The 24469-nt window shown below is 46.1% G+C and overlaps 1 protein-coding gene across 5 annotated transcripts in view; it reads right to left on the reverse strand.

The window, feature by feature from the left end:
* kcnab1b (potassium voltage-gated channel subfamily A regulatory beta subunit 1b) overlaps positions 1-24154 on the reverse strand; it is a 29828-nt gene extending 5674 nt beyond the window's left edge. Inside the window, exons 1-9 of one of the 5 annotated variants that reach the window (XM_084006791.1) lie at positions 24140-24154; positions 23495-23766; positions 8598-8641; positions 6626-6663; positions 6035-6114; positions 5596-5640; positions 4440-4484; positions 2659-2702; positions 266-352 (exon numbers count right to left, since the gene is read on the reverse strand). In XM_084006791.1, the coding sequence (XP_083862917.1) occupies positions 266-352; positions 2659-2702; positions 4440-4484; positions 5596-5640; positions 6035-6114; positions 6626-6663; positions 8598-8641; positions 23495-23754 (643 nt within the window). In that variant the 5' untranslated portion in view covers positions 23755-23766; positions 24140-24154. Of the gene's footprint in view, positions 1-265; positions 353-2658; positions 2703-4439; positions 4485-5595; positions 5641-6034; positions 6115-6625; positions 6664-8597; positions 8642-15531; positions 16016-16776; positions 17128-19244; positions 19311-23494; positions 23798-24139 lie in introns of those variants that run through there. The other 4 variants (XM_084006793.1, XM_084006794.1, XM_084006792.1 and 1 more) reach the window with 4 other exon arrangements.
* Positions 24155-24469: the final 315 nt, after the last annotated feature.

Raw genomic sequence — 24469 nt, forward strand, 5'->3', positions numbered from 1 at the left:
GGAAAGAGAAAGAGACGGAGACAGACTAAAATAGAGGATGAGAGATGAGGCAAATTTGTCGGATTACTTGAAGTGTGTGTGTGTGTGTGTGTGTGTGTGTGTGTGTGTGTGTGTGTGTGTGTGTGTGTGTGTGTCAAAGGCAGAAAGTCTCCGGTACGGTGAGGTGTCAGTATTTCTCACCTTCTCATGTTACAGAACAACATGCATTGTCCCTGTCACCCCCCTCCTCCTCCCCCCCTCCTCCCCCCTAACAGCTATCACTCACCCTCCATAGGAGTGTTGCTGTCTGGCCGGTTGGCAAACACCACATCCACATAGTCCAGTTGCATCCTCTGGAGGGAACCCTTCAGCCCTGCAGGGAGAAACCAGGTGAGATGGAAGATAAAACATCAACACTGAGTCGGCTTGTTGTTCTGCTGGAACAGACGTGTTACCACCGACAGCGTTCACACATCACCATACATATTTATAATCCCCAATGGTTGGTATGATGACACACTTACAAGTGAGGCTTCAGCGTGAGCCCTGCGTGCCATCCCTCCACCAAGAAATACTTCTGCTAATGCCGGCGGACTAGAGGAGACTTACTACAGTATCGTTTGTCCTCCAACACCTTTGGACTCTCAGAGGACCAATCACGGATCAGCCTCCAAGTCTCCCTGCTAGTTATTCAACATGTAGATGAGCTACAGCAACGACTTTACACTAAAATTAGATTGTTAGTCTGTATGTGTTTATGGATGTACAGTATGTATGTATATACTTAGAAAATTATCATGAAGACCCATAACCATGACTCATACTAAGGTTAATCTGTGTCACGCCGAGTTCAGACCACCATCTCCAGGTAACGAGATCTACGGTGAAAAGCTGTGCATCTACGCAAACTCTGATCCTTCGAATGCTGTTTTGGTGAACCGAAAAACTCAAAGCTGACAGGACGATTAGAGAGACGAGGAGGGAGAGGCCTTGCTCATTTCTCTCTCTCTCTCTTTAAGCTTTCAGTATGCGTCGGAAGGGAAACGTTGAGGGGAGGATGAGAGACGGCAACAAAGCGTTGTGAGCACATCAGACCCCGTTTACACAGCAAGGAAACCAGACGTGAGATTAAAGGTGAACACAGGAGACTGTCACAAAGGAGGAACGCAGTCATAACGGAGTGTGTGAGAGTGTGTGTGTGTGTGTGAGTGTGTTAGTGTGTGTGTGTGTGTGTGTGTGTTAGTGTGTGTGTGTGTGAGAGTGTGTGTGAGTGTGAGCAGATTAGTGCCGGAGGCTTCATCGTTCACCCCGTTAATCCCGGCTGTGAGTTCTCTGCTCTCCTCGCCGCCGTTCCAACCACTCACTCCTCCCTCTGTCTTCTGCACTCCAACCATCTCAGCCCCCCACGGTCCTAATCTGAGTCTGCACCACCATCCCAACTACCTTCTGCTGTCTTGTGCTGTCTTATACATATATAAGATATATATATATATATATATATATATATATATATATATATATATATATAATATGGTGATGAATAATCCATTTAATGATGTGCTCTAGGAAAGTCTCTGTGAAACCATCAAGGAATTCCTTTTGTCCTGTGAGTTTGATGGTAAACACTTGGTGCTGATCTCTGCTACCGATCATAAAGTTTGACCCCCCCCCCAAGCTAATGTCATTAATCAATGGAGTGATTCATTGACAGGCCTCTGGAGGGATGTACAACCAGCGGTGGCAGGGCACCTTTCTCTCCCGGGTGACACCATTATCTGGACTGGTTTCACTTTTCGTCCCACTTGTTCTATTCCAGCACTTCCTTCCCCAGTGTCCGCCCCCCCCCCCCCACCCCCCAGGGGGGGCTGCAGACACTGCTGTGAATATTTATAACATGGGAGAACGCTGAGTCACTGCACGAGGTGCACTGCGCCGTAGACCGGATAGCAGTGCAGGGGGGGGGGGGGGGGGGTCACTGCGATGAGGGAGCGATGTCGTTACAAGCTTGAGAAAAGGCAGCAAGTCTTCTAGACGTGGGCTGAATGAGGAGCGTCTGACGGCTACAGACAACCGGAGAACACTTGTTTTATTAAAACACAACACTGGAAACATCTGTACCGCAAATACAACTCTCAAAGTCAGCCGGCTGCCCACGCTGACAGAAACCAACCAGCAGGGGGGAGACACAGACGGGAGGCATGGGGGGGAGGTAGGAGGTAAAGGCATGGAGGGGGAGGAGGGAGGTAAAGGCATGGAGGGGGAGGAGGGAGGTAAAGGCATGGGGGGGAGGTAGGAGGTAAAGGAGGGAGGAGAAGGAGGGAGGGGGAGGGAGGAGGTAAAGGAGGGAGGGGGAGGTAAGAGGTAAAGGAGGGAGGTAAAGGCATGGGAGGGAGGTAGCAGATAAAGGAGGGAGGTAAAGGAGGGAGGTAAAGGCATGGGAGGGAGGTAGCAGATAAAGGAGGGAGGTAAAGGGGGGAGGGGGAGGGAGGAGGTAAAGGAGGGAGGGGGAGGTAGGAGGTAAAGGAGGGAGGTAAAGGCATGGGGGGGGAGGTAGCAGATAAAGGAGGGAGGTAAAGGGGGGAGATAAGGGGGAGATAAAGGGGGGAGATAAAGGGGAGGTTACGGGAGTGACGGGGTGATGTGAAGGACGAAGCAGCAGAGAGGAAATCGACTTATTACCTTCAATGATGTGCTTTCTGTTGAGGCCTCTCTCTGTCTCCGCTCTGCAACACACACACACACACACACACACACACACACACACACACACACACACACACACACACACACACACACAGAGATCATTAACATGCTGAACCAGAGCCTGCATAACAAACAGATGACTGAGGAGCCTGCAGCCACAGAAAGGTTGAATCTAACAGATTTCTGGATCGAGTACCGTGTTGATTAATTTAACTAAAACTAAAACTTTAGTAAAGTTTGGAGTGGAGGAACTTTACTTGACCACAGTACAACGGAGTACAACGGAGTACAACGGGTTCGAAACAGAAACACTAACACCACCGTATAAAGTTGTTACGGCGAACAATTGCAACGATTTACACATCCAGCCGACACGAGCAACATCAGCGGTCATTTAGTGCCGCGTTTCTGGCCTCCTGACAAACGTAAGACCAATATTCTCTCTGCTTATTGATCTGTTTTGGTCTCCACCAGCTCCGGAGGGAAATCAAGTCGCTGATCAATGCTCCGCCGTGTCCACCGGCTGGCCGCTAACCCGTTGCGTTGTGTGTGGCGGGTTTAGAAAAAGCAGCTGAGATGGGTGACGACCAACACGGTGGAGCTGTGATGTCATCAGACCAACACACCTACAAACCTCCACAACTCAGTGGATCCACCTGATGTTCCCCACGTCTGCACTTTCATTTTATACACTGAATTCCTTTCATTTCTTTTAGTTACATGGAACGACGGCATATTGGAGCAGAGCGAGGAGAGCAATATTCTGAGAAAAAAGTGGCAAATTTGTGAGTTTATAAAGTTGCAGATTTGCTACTTTATTACGATGCTAACAACTGGCCTTTACGCTAGCTAACAATAAGCATCAGCATCATCACCCTAAGGACCTTAACGAGGTGTTGTCACATGTTGTCATTAGATACAAATGTACATTCATAGGAAGTTAGCTAGCATAGATGCCGGTTGTTAAGATCGTAATAAAGTAGCAAATCTGTGACTTTATAAAGTGGCAAATGTGTGAATATTGCCCCCTTCTTTCGGCTCCGTTGGTGTTTTCAGTGGCCCTGATACGCCGTCGTAACATGGCGTCTCTCTTTGCTGTCTTCTTTTCTTATCCTTGCTTCATGTCACACTCTCCCTCCTTCCTGTGGCGTTCCAGCCTGCTCAGGATTATAATCATTTAGTTCAAACTCCAACACGCTGCCCTTCCTCCGTATCATCACGCCTTCTGTGCAAAAAAAAAAAAAGAGGAGGGAAGTGCAAACGTGGAATAGAGTGTTTAGAATATCTGCTGCCTGTTTGGTGATGAGATGCTCGGCGGGCGGTTAAGTAGTTGAGGCTGATTTTTGCCTCCTTGACGACAGTCTTGAGAGAATCAGCCTGTATAACAAAATGTGCACGATGGCACCCGGGCCCTCCTCCACTGATACACCAGATACCGAGGATGAGGATGAACCCGCGGAGACGAAGAACGGAGACACACATGACCGCTGGCAGTGTGGCAAGAATGCTGGCGAAGGGTATAAAGGGAAGCGAGGACGGCCATGTTGGAATCTGTGTGTGTGTGTGTGTGTGTAAGTGTGTGTCCTCCGTGTGCGGCGACCGCGGTCGATGCCCCGTCACGCTCAGTGGCTAACGTTTTCATGTGTAGCTGTTGTTGGTGTGATAGCGCGAACAGCTGTGGAGGGAAATTAATATGCTGGACACAACACACACACAAACACACACACACACACACACACACACACACACACACTTACTTTCCTCCCCAGTAGAGCTTGGTGGTGATCACCAGGCTGGATCTCCTGAGGCACGACAGACAGACAGAAACATCAGAAGGTCGTCAGAAAGACGTGTCTGAGTCCTATGAAAAAAATCTCAAAGAGACTATTCACCCCAACGCTTGAAGGATCAATATTTGAAAAGATCCAGAGTTGAGGCATGCAGTGGCGAGATGTTGAGCTGGCTGACGGACGTAGCCGGGTCTCATCGCTGCAGTTTGGCAGCTCAGACAGAACAGACGCACGATAGTGATACGAGCTCACACTCAGCTGTCTGCTGGATATTCAGCTGCCAGAGACAGCCAGCTACTTTTATGTTCTTACACGGCTTTCAGTGAATTAACGCACTAAGATCCTGCAGGTGAGACGGACGCACATTCTGCTGCTTCCCCCACTTCAAATACACGATCATACTGAGCATCGTTGGGCTGGTTTTCACCGTTTACGTTTTTTTTGTAAAGGGATATTTTAATGTGAAAGCGTCCATTAATATGTGATTCCCAAGAAGGGATCCGAACATAAATCTGAGATCACAACATAACTGAAGTAATGAGGAAGAAAACATATTTCTGTTTAACCATCAGCCATGCTAGCAGGATGTCATCATAGAAGCTCTAGGCCTGAAGACTGAAATATCTCATTGGATGGATCAGTTCAGCCAATCAGGGTCTCCGGAGGGTGAAGCCTAATTACCCCGAGTGATTCCCTCATCTCTCCTGTCACTCTACCAGCAGGTTGGACGGACCAACATTGTTCATTGACATCATTGTTCCCAGAGGATGTAAAAACTTTGATCCGACATCAGTTCAAAGATTCAGTTTGGTCAATAGTTTGGTTTGTGACCTAATATCTGCCAAACTAATGGCATTCTCATGAATCTCAGCTGTACCAGGTCTTTTTGGGTGTGTGCTAATTAGCATATGTTAGCATGCTAATACGCTGGCCAAACTCAGATAAGGTATATTTAGATTTGATGCAGAAACTGAGCCATAAAGAAATGCTTTTCAGGGTTCTATCAGCCAACATCAGCCTGACCTCACTGATGCTTCCCATCCGTTTGGCCATGAGGTGTTTATGAACACACGCTAAACCTCCTCACAGAACACACTAACAACCTGAAGAGACTGAACTTCACCTCCAGCACTTCTTCTTGATGATGTTTCCCAGGATTATCTCCGCTCTGTGAAGAAGAAGAAATGCACAGGAAGATGATGAGATTAGATCTCCGGCTGCCGTTTGTGTGTAAGAGCATGTAAGCGTGACGGTTATCTGAAATCACAAGGAGAACAAGATAACGGATGAACTGCCTGGATTGAATGCCTGAATTTCACCCACAAGCTTGAAATGAATATTCATCCCCGTACACCTCCGGCCCGCCTCGCATTATTCAGTGAGACAACGTCGAGGCCTATGCAGTTAGATTGAGCTGTGAACATAATGGGGAGCCTTCGGTGATGAATACGATTATGTAAATCGCGTTAGCGTCTCGCTACCTTTTCGTTTTCCTACTTTCTCAAGTGAATTATTCCCGGTCCGGGGGTGTAACCTGCAGACAACCAACCATGTTAACTCACTTGCCCCCGGCGTAGACCTCCGCCGTGTCGAACAGGTTAACCCCGCTCTCGTAGGCGATGGTCATCAGCTGCTCTGCCACCTGACACGGACAAAGAAAGGTTTCCATCACAGCCTCCACAACACAGGACGAGACACAAGATTACACTTCACAAAGAAGAAGCTCAGGGAGCGTAAAGCTCTGCTCCACTGAGATCAGCAGGAAAAGCGTCGGGCTGCTTGTTGATTAAAGTTGTTTACCGCTCGATACGTTTCCCAGACTACTCTGACCTACTTCTGCTGTTTATTCTGAGCCATACATGGGAAAGGCCAATTCTTTCCTGATGACTCTCTCTTTCTGCACTCGGCCCCGGTTCTGTTGGTTTGTTGTTTTGGTGAGATTGTTGGTTGGTCCTGGTGGTCCCGGTGGGGCAATGAGACCGGAGCACTTGGACTTTGGACACAGCGGGATGTGATACAGTATCAGGAAATTTATTGGTCTACTCGAACGACATCCAGTTCCACTTAAATGCTCCCAACATTTACCAACAGCCAACATGTCATCTCATGTCACCACGACTCGAGTGAATAACAGATGCGACGCGGCGTCTTACCTCGTCAGAGATCTGACCCCCGAAAGTGACCCACGTACCTGTTGGAAGGAAACATCACAGTCAACACTTTGGAACAAACAACAACACGTACAAGACCTCGTGCTCACCATCACTTTTGGTCGTGCATTAATAACCACTTGGACGCGTGACAACAGTGCCGTCATGAAGCCAAATGTTTGCTGCCTTACGTTCGTTAGTTTAGTTACTTCATGTTTAGACACAAGGTGTCAGAAGCCAATATATAAGACACTCATACAATAGGAGACACAGATATTAGATGTTTTCTGAAACATCCTTGGTATGTGTAAAAATATATCCGAGCATATTACAGTCCCACCTAAAATCAATAGAGCCCTCACATTGTTGAATTGTCTGCAGCCGACTGTAGGATGTGTACATTTAAGTCATTTTGTTTCATGAACGTAACCAAACACTGACTGAAAAGAATAGATAAGAAATAAAACAGAAACTATTAACTCAACTAAATGTAAAAATAGGCTCCTGAAGGGACTCAAACCCACATTCATCCACGACCTCATCCAAACTGTGTTGTTCTCTATACTACAATGACGACCACCACTACTAAACTTTTCTGAAAGCCATTCGGCGAGCTAACTATTGCTAAAGTAAGTAGCATGTTCAACTTGGCCGAGTGTAAATACAATATAGTCGGTTGACAGACCGAGTAAATAGTCAAATTACCGCCGTGTGACTATTTTATTCATTTTTATGTCATGTTTTCTTCCCGATGTTGGTTGTATGTGAACCCCGGCTGTGTGGATAATAAAGATAACCTAAACCTGAACTACTCTCTAGACACTCGCACATTATTTTTGCTGTTTCTTCCCTCATTCTTTCCTTCTATAAACAGGTTGGAGCAGAAAGACGGAGAGCCTCCTGTCATATGTCAACAGCTTAAAGAGGCTTTGTTGGTAATAAGCTATAATTAAATATGCATGTATCACTACCATTATTATACTGGAGTCCAACAGGGATCTGTACTGGGAACACTTTTTATTATTTATCAATCTTCTCATCTAAGTCTCAAGAAAGCAAATAAGTATTATATGAAGTATTCAATTAAAATATGATCAAATCTATGCATGTTTTATGGGACGATAAAACATCGACAAGCTGTTTTGTGATTCCTTTTCTTTACTCATCTTAACAAATCAGCACAAGGAGGAATCGATGTTTTGGTCCAGGGCTCTACGGCTCTACTGAGGCTTTTCTAACCTCAGGCTTCAAACTAATTCCTCCAGGTTGAAGGATGGTTATGCCTCGTGATTATTCCTCCCCGCTGCTGAATGTGCTCCAGCTAATTCCTTTAAATGAAATCACTACAGGGACGATGAACTCGCTCATTAACCAATCATCTGTCCCCCCCAGTGTCTGCTGGGCCGAGCATGCGCAGCTCCACTCCTCTGATTGGTTCGAGTTACTTAGGAGACACACCCCCATCATACGAGCTGATCACACACACACACACACACACACACACACACACACACACACACACACACACTAGAGATTCACTAAACAAATCTGTTCTATGGAGATGAATGACAGTGTTTACTGTGTGCATTGAATGTGTGTGATAATTGAACTTGTTTGCTGAAACCAGCGCTGTTGATTAAATATTAACAGGGAAAATATTAACACTCTGTAAACAGCTTTGTGCCGCCTCTCACACACACACACACACACACACACACACACACACACACACACACACACACACACACACACACACACACACACACACACGAAGGATGCATGAGGTTTGGAAAGGGGTGAAATAATATAATGAAATATAAAACATTCCCCCCTTCTCTGCTCTTTGTTTACTGGCTCATCACTACCCACACACACACACGCACACACACACACACACACGCACACACACACACACACACACACACACACACACACACACACACACACACACACACACAGATTACGAGGTACTCACCGAGCCCCAGACAGGAGACACGTAAGCCAGATTTCCCCAGGTTCCTATGAAGAAAAACAGGATAAAAGCTTCAGTACAATTACAATAACAGCGTTGTTTATGTTCAATATGTCAGACGAATGCCATTCCAATTACAGTGCTGCTGTATTTCACTACGGGTGCACGCATAAAGCCAAAATCTATCTGTTCCCCACCACAACATCACAACTCGAGCGACTGAAATGAAATAACAACGATTTGGCCTTCGTGGAGCTTATAGGCAGAAATAACTAAATGACTTGTGGGATGCAGTCTGCAGGGATTAAGGCATCGATGACACTCTTCATGTTTGACCAACAGGAGGATCACTGAATGCACACCGACAATGGGGAATCGGAACAGAGAGATTACACAGGAGGGGATTGGTGATGTATTCCATCACCTTCTCTGGAAGGGTGACCCTGGAAAACACCCTGAAACATATACTCAGACCTGAAATCCAATTACTGTTTGGTGCCGGGCTGGTTGCCCTTAGTTTCTCCAGACTCATCCCTCACTCTCTTCTCTTCCTTTTACATCCGTCCTCCTGCAGCACCAAGCACTTCAGTCCTCGGGCTTTTTTTACCGTGATTGTCTAACCCACAAAACTAATCCCTCCCTCCACCAATTAACCGTGCATCGGTGCACCTCCCGGTGTACGACCTCCACGGCGGTTCATCTACATCCAGCTGATCTGAGCTGCACTTCGTTAACACGCTGGAGGAGAAGAGCTTCATCTCGCATCTGTTCTACAATCAGCGTCCAACTGAGAGGGGAACTCAAAAGTGTTGGATGACTTTCCCCCTGTGTGTGGAAGCAGGTGGAAGAAAAGAAAAGGCGATTCACTTATAGAGGAAGCACAACACTGTGGGACTGAAACACATTCAGTTTGAGAGAATCATCGGGGCCGCCGCCAGCGTAACGCTCCATTTCCCTGGAGGGAGAATATGTCCAAATGCTGATTTCCTGACACGGAAACAGCCTCTGATTGCAGGCGTTCACTCATTAGAATGAAACGAGGCCATGAAGAAATCAAGCAGTGCTTTTTTTCACCGTGACGACTAACGGCGTCGAGCTGCAGGCGGACTGATCTGAGCGCGTGCTAAGCAGCCGTGTCCTCAGCCAATTCCATTAGGTGTTCAACACGGCGACGCATCCGTCACCGCGTCGTGTAGTTCAGCCGAGCCGGCCGAGTGAAAGCGGGAAATCACATGAAGCAAAGTGTTTACGTGTACACGGCTTGATTCCCATACATTCTGGATCTTTCTTCGATGTAATTAAAACAGGCAGAGACGGATGGCTGCGCTGTCGCGCGTCGTGGGCTGCGTTCCCGTCTCCGACGCGGCGGAGGAGGTTTTGGATTCCTCGGCTCTCTGATGTATTATAGAGTGGGAGCTCAGATCCATGACAGCGTGGGGGAGGGGCCGTGCTGTAGGTTACAAGTGTGATACCCACTGAATGTGTGTGTGTGTAGTCAGTCACGGGGAGTTATCGAGGGCAAACCACGCAGATGATGAGGAGCGTTCGTGGCTGTTTTTATTGCAAGGCCCTCTGGGTAACACATCTGCTCTGGAATATGTGTTGAACATTCTGGCGTGGTGGCTCTTGTTGTTCACACGTTGATGCACGTTATCTCCACAATAAACAACAAGCTTCCGTTTGCTCCGTGTGTTTTTTCCGGACCTCCTCCATTAGCTGTGTTTGCATTGTTTGTGTGACGCTTTAAATGAATACAGGACGTCGTAATGATAGGAGAGAGGAACAGAGCTGACATGGTGGACGCCACCTCGCTGCCGGTTTCCTGTCGCCGCGGTACCTGATGATTAGCCACACAGCAGCACAGTAATCCAGCATCCAGGTCTGAAGTGGGCGCCGCGACAGGACGCTAACGATGGCGTGGATTACAGCGTGTCAAGAGAATGAATAACTGTGTGTTTAAGAGTGGATGGGTGCAGACTTCTTCATGTATTCTATTCTAAATGGTGGGTGAAGACGCTGAGGAAAGTCTTGTCTGTAAAAACCTGCACATAAACAACTTGGTGTGCAGCTCGGCCCCGCATGCTCGGATGCTGCTCGAAAGAAGCCTCCAAGTAAAATGACAAATGAGTCATTTGAAGACGCCCCCTCACATAAACCTGTCACTGCTTATGAGCATCCTGCGAGATGCTACTTTATGTGGCACGTTCTATTCTTAGTGGAACCCCCAGATGAAATAAAAAAGAGAAAGAAACGGCAACATCTGGCTTCAGTTATCGTGCTTAAATCTTCGGAGGGATGACTCTCATTGTGGGAGTTATTTTTTTCTTTTCTTCCCAGGAAAGCCCTCCAATACTTCTCAAGTCACACCCAGGCATTTCATACCATTTCCTTCCTGATATTGGATTCGCTAAAATCAATATTTGTCTGTCGAGGTTGTTGGTAAACAGGGGATTAAAGTAGACTGACCAAACCCACACAAGGCGGGCCGTGATGGGCGGAGGGATTAGCCGACGCCCACCTCCTCGGTTCCCACCGCGCTGCTGAAGGCATCCGTAATGTTGTTATCAGAACTATTCAGTGCAGGGGAGAAAGGTGGGTCATATTCTAAATATACCAGAGACGGGGCCTGTGTGGGTGAGAAGCAAGTAGGGAAGAAATCAAGCACTTCAAGGGGGATGTGAGATTAAATTGGAAGGAAAAGCTCCAGCAGAGTTGCCGGGGGAGAGAAACCAGTGATGAAGCCGACAGAGCTCGTGGTTGAAGCCTCGGCAAAGACCGACAACAGGGAGCGGGACGGAGAGGAGAATAAAGAGACGTGCAGAGTTGCTAGTCCGAGCCCCGAGTCGAAGCAGATCAAACGCCCTCTGCAGATAAAGCATTCTATATGACACAGAATGAGAAATAGGAAACGACAGCCAGCTCCCTGCAGGGTGCTGCACAATGAGCATGTGTGTGTGTGTGTGTGCAATAAGAGAACGTGACTAGCTGCTTTTTTTTTCATATTTTTTTCTCTCTCCACAGGGCCGAAGTCAACTTTTTAATTTTTTTCATGCAGCACACACATCTTGTTATTTTTACTGCGTTGCGGAAGGCGGATTCAAAAACACGCTGACATTTATTCTTCCAAACCGACGGGTCGAGTCTCTCGCAGGATAACTGTGTCTTTCGGCCGATGCACATGATTGAAGCTAGTGGCCTGTGGGTTGACTCTGTATTGAAAAACGTGTGGGCAGATATGAAATGGTTGATTCAGAACGGAGAGCTTAGCGAGGTGGGGGGGGGGGGCGGGGGGCTAGAAAACCTTCATGGAGTCCTGATATAGGAAGTATGTCACCAGAGCTTTTCAGGTTTACTTTCTGTTTCCGTCAAACTGAAACATTTTGAGGTGAATCGTATCAAAGAAAATTCTGGAGGAAATCAGACAAAAACAGTTGCTTCGAGTGTCAATGTAGCAATACATAGCAATTATTAGGTTATATAATAAATGACTAATGCAATGCAATGCAAACTGGCTTTGTGTTTCTGTGATTTAAGACTGTTTCCAGTGACATATAATGATAATAATAATAATGAGAGAGATGAGAAGGGCTCAAATAGATTGTATATTATTTTACCTTTAGTACTACTGTACACATGCAGCAGTGTTTTCAATCACTTTAATGGCTTCCGATTATCTTTGTGATGACAGTCTGTTTACGGAGGACACTAAAAAAAAAAAAAAGCACTTGCAAAGCCACGCTATTATGAAACCATTATGCTCGCAGAAAAAAAAAACAATTTTAGTTGTGACCTTTAATTAAAATGCAGAATGCATGCAAAACGTCCTGGCGTGTTTAACTGGGAGTTTGGATCTTAACCTCGGGGGGCTTGTCTGGTTCATCAGTGCAACAAACATCACAGCAGAACAGCCGACACAGGAAGTGATGTCTGAACATAAAATGCATCTATTGTATTGAAGATTTTTGAAGTATGATGAAAAACTGAGCCAAAAAAAAAAAAAAATTCAGAGAGCTGCAGACGCCGTGGAACAGCAACACACAAGAAGTCATGCAAACATGCATGTGTGCACACACACACAGACTTCCCTCCACAAACACACACACACAGAGCAGCAACAAAGCAGATCCTGATTGATGGTGCATCCCGACCACAGCTGCACGATGTCCGTTATCGCCCCGTGGACAGACAGCGGTGGCATCGCTCCTCCTCACAGCGGCTCAAAGCAGCAGCCCTCCACGTAATCTTCCATCACAAGCTCACACACACCTCGTCTGAACCCACCCAGGGATTTGTGGGAAAATGCTAATTTCTTTACTGATTTCATGCTTAATATATAAAAAGAATGTGCAGTGAACTGTTGAGATGGAGGTCCCCGGCCTCTACACTGTATCATAACAAAGTACTTTCCAGTGACATTAATATACTGCATGTGAGTAATGAGATCCGAGCAGGAGAAACCCGTCCTCCGCTATCGATGATTTAGGCGACTCAGGAGGAATGATAGTGTTACCAGAAGTCACAGTATTTTTTTGCTTTAAGGTTCGATAGCTCATTGGTGTATTAAATTGAGCTTTTTAATTAAAAGGATGGAGCTAGAGGCTCATTCAGGATGACATTCGTTCTGGGGCTGCAGCACACAAACACACATATATATATATATCATATATATTTATATATAATTACATAGACATAAATCCTATAAAATATTTTGGTTTGATTCCAATAATAAAAAATGTGTTCTGAATATCGATACACGGCCTAAAGTCCGTGCGAACAGCGAGTACGATGTTCCCAACAGAAATATTTGATGCTTTGCTGTCAACACACAGATGTATACACAGCAGACGCCTCTCTCTCTCTCTCTCTGCTCGGCCCTGATAAGCCTGAATCCAAAGGAAGCCGGCAGAAGGGATTGGCGCACGGCCGTCTGCAGCGCCGCTCCAAACCAGCCGAGGGAATCTGCCCGTCGTACCTCCTGGACCGTCAGGAGGCCGTCTGCTGCCTGATGACCGTTATGAACTTGAGGCTCGGCCAGGCGGCCGGCCGGCGGCTCCCATCGATGACATCACGCTGTGTTACATCACCACACAGTTGAGCCTGTGTCATGCTCGTTTCTGGGTTTGTGTGTTATCATCAAGAGCAAAGAAAAACAACAGCATCGGGAGGTTGCAACAACAGGACAACGAGAGCCAACGCTACATATTTGGCTACACCATATATCGCCATGACAACCACAATGCAGCGAATGGTGGCATCAGTAGTCGATGCTACGCCTTCACATCTAACGTACATACGTGCACTCATGTGTGTGATGCGATGTGCTGAATGCACACACACACACACACACACACACAACACACACTCAGAGAAAACTTCAAAGAGTTTGTACGATGAATATTTAGTTGTTGGACTTGGCTTTGCCTCAAGAAAAAAAATAAATAAATAAGATTCCATGTCAAGATGGCGTCCAAAACAATACCAGCGTCTGCTTTACCCGCACAGCTCTGAGTCAGCGGTCTGGAGAAACAGCAGGATGGAAATGATCGGAGGGCATTTGAACTCATCATCCTCCAGCCGTATTCACGAAGGCGCTACAAGTCGGGTAGCATTCATGACATTTAAAACAAAAAGAACGTTTAAATCATGGAGTTACACACACACACACACACACACACACACACACACACACACACACACACATCTTTGATGGAAATGAATCTTCTTGGGTTAATAGAAATAAATCTTTTGTTAGTGCTGAACCAGAGAGCACGATGGCATCGCCGGGCTTGTTTGACTAAAGTTGGCCTTTTGGACGTCGTTATGGAAACGAGATGAGGTTGTGCGGACACATTTAGCTGCTAATTGCCTCTTTTCTGTGAGCTGACCCGCATGCCCTAATTTTCCACTCTTTCATTCACTCTCTAATTCTGCCTTTTCACGTTTCTTCCTCTCCAGCTCAATCATCCCCTCTTCTCCCATCAACCAAAAGCCACGATGTCGCCCTTCTCCGACGTGAGGCGGGAGCTATACTGTTTTCCTCCACTGGTCTGCGTTAAGAGCCCACTCACCGAGATAAGAGGGCATTGTTTACTTTTGGCACACACACTTACACACACACACACACACTTTACTGCAGCATCACTTATGCTCCACATAACGCCTCAAACACATTCCGTATAGACAGACTTTGCGTGTACGAACAGCTCAGCATCACTCCTTTTGGTCATCAATATATTATTATATTATATATATAATATATTGTGAGAATGTCAAATTTGTATTTTTCTGTAGATGTTGATGCTCATGTCACACTGTACGATTATTATGGTCCATATCTTATTTTCATGATATTAGTACGGTAATATCTTTATGATCTTTATTTCTCGTCTTCATCTCGTCATGTGATGGAACGTCTACAGTGTTTTATGTGTAAGTGTGTACCAGTCCGTGAGGTGGAAACCAACGTGCCTGAAAAACACGATATTTTCTGTATTTTATCTTTTACACCGAAATGTCATCAAATCCCACTCGCAAGCATTTAAACTCCAAATCCTAAACCGTCCCCAACCCTCGCTTGCTGCTCCGTTCATTGTGATGATTATATAGTTGCCAATAAATCTGCACCTCGAACACACACACACACACACACACACACACACACACACACACACACACACACACACACACACACACACACACACACACACACACACACACACACACACACACACCATCCCACTCATCACCTGTCACTGCTCATATATCTTCATTGTCTCCATCTTCTAATTGATGTAGTCTCACTTCTCATCTCAGTTTTAAAATCATATTATCAGTTATTACACGTCTTTCTCTCACATTCACATGAGGCCGGTTTTTACAGCATTTACCAAACTTAAATCCCCCCCCCCCCCCCCCACGCCACCGCGGGTCTACGTACCGGTACTTCATGCCGGTGAGCTTGGCGGTGGACTCCTTGAGGTTGTGGTGGTACCGGTGGGTGAAGGAGCCCAGGCTGCGGGCGATCAGGGCCACGGTGCGGAAGCGGGCGCGGGCCTGGCTGGCTGTGTTGGGGCTGGTGGCGTTCTGCTTGCTGTGCTCGCCGTTACGCGGGGCCTTCAGCCCGTGGTCCGTACACGCAAAGGACACCTGCATGGCTGCCGGCGAAGGCCACGAGAGTGGCTCCCACTAAAACAAGGCGTCGTGGAAGTCCTTAAAGGACCTAACAGTCTCCTTTTGTTTGTCCTCGTTGTTGTTATGTAAAGTTGAAAGTCAGAGGTCCAGGCCGGCTCTGCCTGCTGCTGATGAATCTCATGTGGAAATCCCGGGTGGGGATGAAGGGAGCGTGAGATTGTTCAGGGTCTTTTGGCTGATGTTAGGTCAAGAGCAGCTGAGACGGGGATCCTGTGCCGGTCTGACTCCACCTGAGTATATGAGAGAGGATGGAGATGGAGGGAGAAGGATGAAGAAGAAGAAGAAGAAGAAGAAGCACTGAATGAGTCGCTGAGAGAGTCGCCCCATTGAGAAGAGCAGAGGTTAGGGGTCGCGGGTTAACGGTGCAAGGAGACGAGGGAAACGTCCCGCTAAACCACGAAAGAAGAGACAAACCAATGAAAGCACTCTTTAACGTCTTCGGCTCACGTCTCTAAGCTGCTTCCATGTGGCGATATGAAGACTGATGTTCTTTTTCGTCTTGTATCTCATTTTTCTGCCCTGTTTTAACTTCCTCACCTCCTCCTCTAAATAAACTATTTTGCAACTTTTCCATTTCCAACTTACATCTGGTTTCTTGCTTATTTACGATTAGTCCATTTCTGTTCACAAAGTCTCTGCTTGCTCTTTTAAAGCGTTTCTTTGAGGGTGTATGGGAGGGGGGTTTGTCTGGGAGCCAGGAGGCAGGGAGTGGGTGTCTGGCAAGCCTTCCTCGCCCTCCAACCACGGCTAAGCCTTTCAGTCAAACACCAGAAGTGGAGAGAGGACCATCACACTGTACACACACACAAACACACAACCACCACACACATAACCACCCTCAAACTCCCATCTCTCATCTTAAATATAAAAATAAGGTCACGCTTTCAGAGAAAAAGCAAATGCTTGCAAATCTGGTCCGGCAAAAAGAACGGCTCCTGCTTCTGCTGACAAAGACACAACATTCAACATTTACAGATGCGAGCGCTCTTACACACGAGTTGTCTCTCAGAAACCAGGATGAGGTTCTGGATCGATGTGTGACCCTCCTGCAACTTTGAGAGGCATCGAGCGTTGCTACACGGCGAGCAGAGGCTCCGCAAAGATCCGCATCCCAACAGAAAGCTCCGACGGCGGCGTTTCCAACAGCCGTCCCCAGACCCAACAAACAACCTCGTCCCGTCTCCAAAGTCCTCGAGCGCGTAACGCAGCGTTTATGGTCCCCGGCTTTGCAGCAAGAACGCTCCGTTGGATGACGGCACCCTGGGGTGGTTGGAGACAGGCGGAGAGGAGGAGGAGGAGGAGAGAGCAGGATGCATGGTACCTCACTTCAGGCAGGAGAGAGGACAGATGCAGTGAGGAGGCGAGTAGCGGCGCGTGCTGAGCGTGGAGAGAGAGAGAGAGAGAGAGAGAGAGAGACAGAGAGAGACGGAGAGAGAGAGAGAAGCGCTGAATGAGCGAGAGACGCTGCTGGCTCTGACTGATGGTGCAACTGCAGTGTTTCTCACTACAGCGCCACACAGAGAGAGAAATATATATATATATATACACTCTTTATACAATAAATATAAATATATATATATATATATATATTACATATTATATAATTAATAGAAATGTTTAAATGTTCATATTTACATATATATATATATATAATTATTATTATTATTTAATTATTATGTTTTTATTATTATTATTATTATTATTATTAGAGATTATATGTATTTTGATGCTTTGGCAACATTTTTACCAAAACTTTTATGCCAATAAAGCCCATCTCATCTCATCTCATCTTGCTATAAAGCCCAATTGAATTGAGAAAGAGAGAGAGATATAGAGGGAGGGAGAGAGAGAGAGAGAGAGAGAGAGAGAGAGAGGTATATTCTCAATGAAAATCAACGTGATGGATCTCCGTGACTTCCTGTGTGAGTTTGTTGACTTCAGGCGGGATGTTAAAGTGGCGTCTCATTCAAAGCTTCAAAAGGGTTTATTATCATATGCACAGTAAAGAAACGTGTTTCAATGAAATTCTTCTTTTGTCTCGTATAAAAATAAATAAAGTAACCTAAATGTGAACCTCACGCTTCACTGCTGACGACTTCTGAGGCATTTCATTGCTCTCGTGGTCGTCTGCCATCACAGTGCATGCCCCCTCTTTACAATCACAATCACACGCCATCACATCTCACACCGCCGCACAACAACGTAACGCTAACTCCCATCTCCTACGGAGAGAAGCTGCCGGCTCGTTGGCGTCTAGAGGAAGACGAGGGAGTGCGACGCCAACGGAGCAGATGTTAAGTGGCTCAGTGAGATAAAGCGTAAACCAGCGTTCGGCAGCGCGGCGCCTTACTTCCCTCCCCCATCGAGCTGGGATGTGACAATGCAGGATATCACGGTTCATTGAACACCTACGAAGCTTGAGGCCAGCGCATCTTTATTTATATCCTCATTGTGATCGCATTTGATAATCACGAAAAATCTGTATGGCAGCAATTTCTGATGCCAAAGTTGGCTTGTTAGTCAGTTTGGGGGATAAATATAAGTGTGTGTGTGTGTGTGTGTGTGTGTGTGTGTGTGGGTGTGTGTGGTTGATTCAATCTAAAGCGCCTGAATCTCACAGTCGAATTGTCACATTGACGAGCACACACACACAACAATAAATAATAATTACAAGGAATAATTATTTGCTATTCCACACAATTGGAGGATGGATAAGTTTTAGTCTCTATGGGGTCAAGATACAAAAACTCTGGATCCTACAGTTCCCATAATGCAACTTGATTGATTCTTATATTTTGTCTACTAAACCACTAAACCACTAAACACACATTTTTCGCTCACAATTTGTAGATAAAGCTCAAAATTGTGTCGTGATGGTTTGTCATTTTTAAAAAGTGTGTCAACCGAAAAAAAAGTTTGGAAAACACCGTTATGTTGTTTGTTGCCATTTCTACATCTTCTACAGCCTCGACTGTTTCAGCCTGATCGTGTTGCTTTGTGGCGCTCCGGAGACCTAACTGCGTAAACGTCCCTCTATTGTCACCAGCAGCTCCGAGGCGACGCGTCCCTCCCCGTCGATCCCATTTAAAAAGTGTGTCAGTCAAAAAAAACGTTGACTGGAACCGCTACGTCCTCGGCTGGAATCCCCCAACGGGCCGCGGCGCCGTAACCCCGAGGCAAAGCGCTCTGCTTTAATTGCCCCAGTGAGGAGCCTAGAATGGAGTTGTGAAACTCTGCTGCTCGGACACAAACCTCCACACATTTTGAAAGCACGACGCAGCAGCGGAGACGACCGATAAATACTTCTAACACGCTGCATTCTCTGCAGAGAACGGGGGTTTTCCACCAGACTGCATGTCACACAAGTCCAGCTGCTGCTTGACAGATGGACCTCTGTTGTTCACCCTCGTGTTCATGAAGGCTGCTCGCTGTCATACAGACAGGTGTCCTTATCGACACTGACCTGTTGCGTACATGAGGGATGATCTGGGGGGGAACCTTTCCACGCCGTCTGTGATGTCACTGCTGCAGCGGTCTCAGCCGCTCGCTGTCCCGATCACTTCTTCCTCTTTGTATTCTCCTTGCTCTCTTTCACTCTACACATCGTCTGTTATCGCATTCCTATCTTTCTCTCTCCAATCCATCCTCTCTAAATCTCGATGTGACACAGCACGCTCCCTCGCTCTGAGCCCCCCCCCCCATACGCTGCAGATTAGACCGCCAGTGCAAGTGATTGGGATTCACTGCGCGTATACAACACCACAGTGGAGGAATTGGTTGTTTAATCTGCCTTTAATAGGGCGGCTGCGACTACCAATTTCACTCCGGCCAACAAAAAAAAAATGAGAATGATGTGACTGAAAACGCGAGGTCGTCGTCCTCGTCACCATCCGGGACCGAAAGCATCAATTTGGTCACCTACTACATCATGATCATCATCCTCACATCATCATCCCATAACTTCCCATTGGCACCATCATCATATCCAACGCCACCATTATTATTTCACCGTGCCGCATCATCAGCAACCGCTGCCGCGACATCGCCTCAGTTTGAAACCGCTGCATGTGGTGGTGACGCTGATGGATGCTGGCACCTTTTATTGTAGCAGCCCTTTCAGAAGCAGAGTGACCTTATGCTTCTACCCAGCAGGCATCATGGCGGGGGACGGTGGGGGGAATTGAATGATAGAGAGGGAAGTGGGCGCCAAGCTATTTATTCTCTAGTGGTGAAGCACTCAGTGGTTCATAGATTCAGCATTGGTGAAATGTATCTGCCTCCTGCGTTAAAGTAACAGCTGATCCTAAACACACTTATGATTGATTTCACAATAAAACACTTAAATCAGGAGGAATCACGGTACAAAGGGAAAACATTTTATGGGAATCAGAGTTAATGGTTAATGTAGTCGATTGCACGTGCTATATTTACAGAGAGAGAGAGCTGAATTCTCCTGCTGTGTCGGAACACCCTACATGTACCAGGATGCATTGCGCACCACGAGCTTCTGATGCCTACAGGGTTCGCTGCCAGCCGGATATCCTCTTTCACGGCTAATGCAGCCACTGCCTCAGCCTCTATCATGCCATTATGGCAGAGAAATAGAGCAGTGTATATGACTCGAATAAATATGGCAAAGAGTACTTGCAGGTTCCGTTTCTGGGCGGCATCGAGAGCATGTGCTCGCCCCCCCTGGGCCACCGAGAGGCGGAGATTAGGAATCCAAGCTGAAATAGCCTGTAGTTCCTGCTTGCATCCAATTACTTCACTCTCACGTTAACCGACTGGACGCAGGAAGAACGACTGACAGCCAACTGTCCCGCATTAGCCGGGACATCTCGTATGTTGGACACAACCATGAGCCCTCTTAGGCTTGTTATTTATATACTATATTGCCAAAAGTATTCACTCACCCATCCAAATAATTGAAATCAGGTGTTCCAATCACTTCCAAGGCCACAGGTGTATAAAAGCAAGCACCTAGGCATGCAGACTGTTTCTACAAACACACATATATATATATATCTATATACAAAAAATGAAGATGATGGTTAAACCCATTAGCAGTGACTCAACAAAACCCTTCTGTGCCTTTCTAATTGATGAAGTGTAGTTAATATACACGGATTGAAGGACGTTGGCAACCCTGTAGTACACACTCCATTTGATTACATTTACCATCAATGTTAATTTATATGAATTGTACTATATATTAATTGTTATATGTGTGTATATATTGTGCTACTTTCTTTTACTGTACTATGGTCCTTCCATTGTGTCCTAAATTAAAAGAATGCTAATATAAAATAACAGGTTGGACAAATTGTCCCTTTTACAGTGTACACATTAGATTTATTCATTAGATATCATAAGTAAGGTGATTAGTCATAAACCTAAGATTGTATGCTAACTGGAAGCCAACGTTGCTTAGCATAATGAATGAAAGCAACAGCTAGCTCGCTAGCCTAGCCTAGCTCTCTGTCCGAGGTGAATAAATCAACAAGGCTCGGATAAAACCAACACCACTGTGTTAAAAGTTGGTGTAGATATTAATAATACTTCAACACAACTGGGACGTTACCGTGAAAACCGGCGCTGGCAGTCGTGATCCGTTCCTCACTTCTCCGTTAGCCTCTTAGCGACCGTTAGCCTGGTGAAGCTAGCTGAAGGCCAGTGACGTCAGTGTCCTCGGTGTTTACAGCTGATAATACTGCCGAACAACCGACGGGTAAGACTGCTGTGACTGGTGGCCTTTCGTTCGAATGTGATTTTTTTAATTTTTTTTTAATAAAGGGCAAGTCCACACAAAAGCTAGCTGGGCTAGCTAGCTGCCCGAAGGCCAAAGTCGTTTGTTTTATACAGAAACAAAAAGCAGTGAACCTCACCATCCAGATTCACCCAGATTCAACCCCTGTAAAACCCTGTTTTATCATGAAACAAATTAAATATTACACATTCATTAGTAAAAAAAAATGTTTAAAAAAAAATACCCCCAAAAAATGATAGGTTTTATATTCATTTTAGTAGCTTTGGACAGAGACAGGCCAACAAGCTAACTTATGCTAAACATGCAAGGTCATTGTGCAGCTAATTAACAATATATGCCATGGGGGAGAGGGGTATCCATTTCTTTGTATTTTTTATATCAAAATCCAATATTTTATTCTGCCGGGAAATAACAATATGACACATGCTTGAGCTAGTACTAATAAATGTCAATCAATAATATGACATTCAGCAGCTACACAGTCACTGTAAAAACCCAAAGCAGCCTACACGGTGCATTCATATGGTTCTAACTGTGGAAGGAGGATTTGGATCTACAATATCGTGAACCCAGAAAGAAAAAAAAAATAATTGGACTGATTTAATAAATGCCAACCCATCCTGAAAATGGTCACATTTCAGAAACCGTCAACCAAAAAAGAAAAAGATTTCATTTAATGATCTATCAGATCGTCACTGCTGAAAGCTCACTATAACAATCAGCTGAAGCATTAGCACTATAGGCCAACTATACTTCATTACTTATTCAAATCCTCAGTCTTTCTGAAACCTGCCAAAGCCGCTGAAGACAAGGCAGCATGTCTGATGGCGTCCTTGTGTGCCTTCAACGTCGGGTCTAACTGCAGATGGGAATTAGTGCTGGGTCTGGCTGTGCTATAAGGACTCTTTAGGCTACTAATCAGGAGATGATGAAAGCATGAGGTATTTAACCGGCATCCCACTGAGCAGAGTTACACTTTAATCCTCACTTCCAGTCCAACTTCACATTTACTGTCAAACGGATCACAACAAAAGTTCAGCAGAAACAACATGATGACCCAAAACGTAGACGTGAGTAGAGTGATACAGCATGGTCTGCCTTCATGGTGATCTGGTTGAAGGCATCCTGTACACCATGCTATCTCTGGGTTGTCACTTACCACCTGTACACCATGCTATCTCTAGGTTGTCATAGTAACCTACCTGTACACCATGCTATCTCCAGGTTGTCATAGTAACCTACCTGTACACCATGCTATCTCCAGGTTGTCATAGTAACCTACCTGTACACCATGCTATCTCCAGGTTGTCATAGTAACCTACCTGTACACCATGCTATCTCTCGGTTGTCATAGTAACCTACCTGTACACCATGCTATCTCTAGGTTGTCATAGTTACCTACCTGTACACCATGCTATCTCCAGGTTGTCATAGTAACCTACCTGTACACCATGCTATCTCTTGGTTGTCATAGTAACCTACCTGTACACCATGCTATCTCTAGGTTGTCATAGTTACCTACCTGTACACCATGCTATCTCTCGGTTGTCATAGTAACCTACCTGTACACCATGCTATCTCTAGGTTGTCATAGTTACCTACCTGTACACCATGCTATCTCTAGGTCGGCATAGCAACCTACCTGTACACCATGCTACTGTATCTCTGGGTTGGCATAGTAACCTACCTGTACACCATGCTATCTCTAGGTCGGCATAGTAACCTACCTGTACACCATGCTACTGTATCTCTGAGTTGTCATAGAAACCTACCTGTACACCATGCTACTGTATCTGTGGGTTGGCATAGTAACCTACCTGTACACCATGCTATCTCTAGGTCGGCATAGTAACCTACCTGTACACCATGCTACTGTATCTCTGGGTTGTCATAGTAACCTACCTGTACACCATGCTATCTCTAGGTCGGCATAGTAACCTACCTGTACACCATGCGACAGCTGGGCTGGGTAGATACTTGAAAGAAGCGGCTGTGTGCGTGAAGGAGCTCCTCCAAACCCTGCTGCTCCCGAGGTCTGCTGGCGTCGAAGCCCCCTGGGAGGCAGCTGGTGGGGCTTGAGGGGTGCACCAGCCGGGTTCCTGCCCCCTGCCTCTGCTGGATGGAACTGAGGCAGCGGTCCAGCCTCGGCCCCCCTCTCTGCCTGGGCACGGAGATCTCACTGCAGGCCGCCTTCAGATACATCTTTGGATCAACCTGGTCTCTCCACACAGGCTGATGGGACACTTTCTTTAGTTAGCAAATCCTTATCCTAATATATATTTAGTCATCCCCCGTGGAGAGAATGTGATCTAAAAACGTCCCCGTATGTAAGCGCTGATGCCAGTCATGTGACATGACGGAGGATGCAAGGGTTTTTGTGGTAACCGGGGCCAACCGAGTGATTTAGAGAACACAGATAGATATCAAACAAAGCACACAAACAATTAAAATGCTTACAGAATCCAAAGAGATGAGAGAGAGAGAGGAGGGCGAGAGACCTCTGTGTGTATGTGTGTGTGTGTGTGTGTGTGTGTGTGTGTGTGTGTGTGTGTGTGTGTGTGTGTCTGTGTGTGTGTGTGTGCCATACCTGTGATGTCAACTTTATTCTTAGATGATCGACAGATCAGTGAGACAAAAGGCAGCTCTGGTTGGAGCTCCCGAGAGAGAAGTCCGCTAGTCTGCGAGCTCAAACAAAGCCGGGGGGATATTTCTGTCAACTTGTACTTGTCGGAAATATTTGCTTGATATATCTGTGTGGCCTGAAGCCAAGTCATTACAGCTCAGAGCAAAGTCTGCTCCGTCTATTTCCTCGACAACAACCACAGGGCAATTCAAAGTGCTTTACATCAAACATTAAAAGCATTGGAGAGAAAAAAGAAAACATTAAAACAAGATTGCTATTTTTTTTAGTGGTAAA

The sequence above is a fragment of the Eutrigla gurnardus genome (genome assembly GCF_963514095.1).
Source record: "Eutrigla gurnardus genome assembly, chromosome: 4".
Taxonomy (NCBI): domain Eukaryota; kingdom Metazoa; phylum Chordata; class Actinopteri; order Perciformes; family Triglidae; genus Eutrigla; species Eutrigla gurnardus.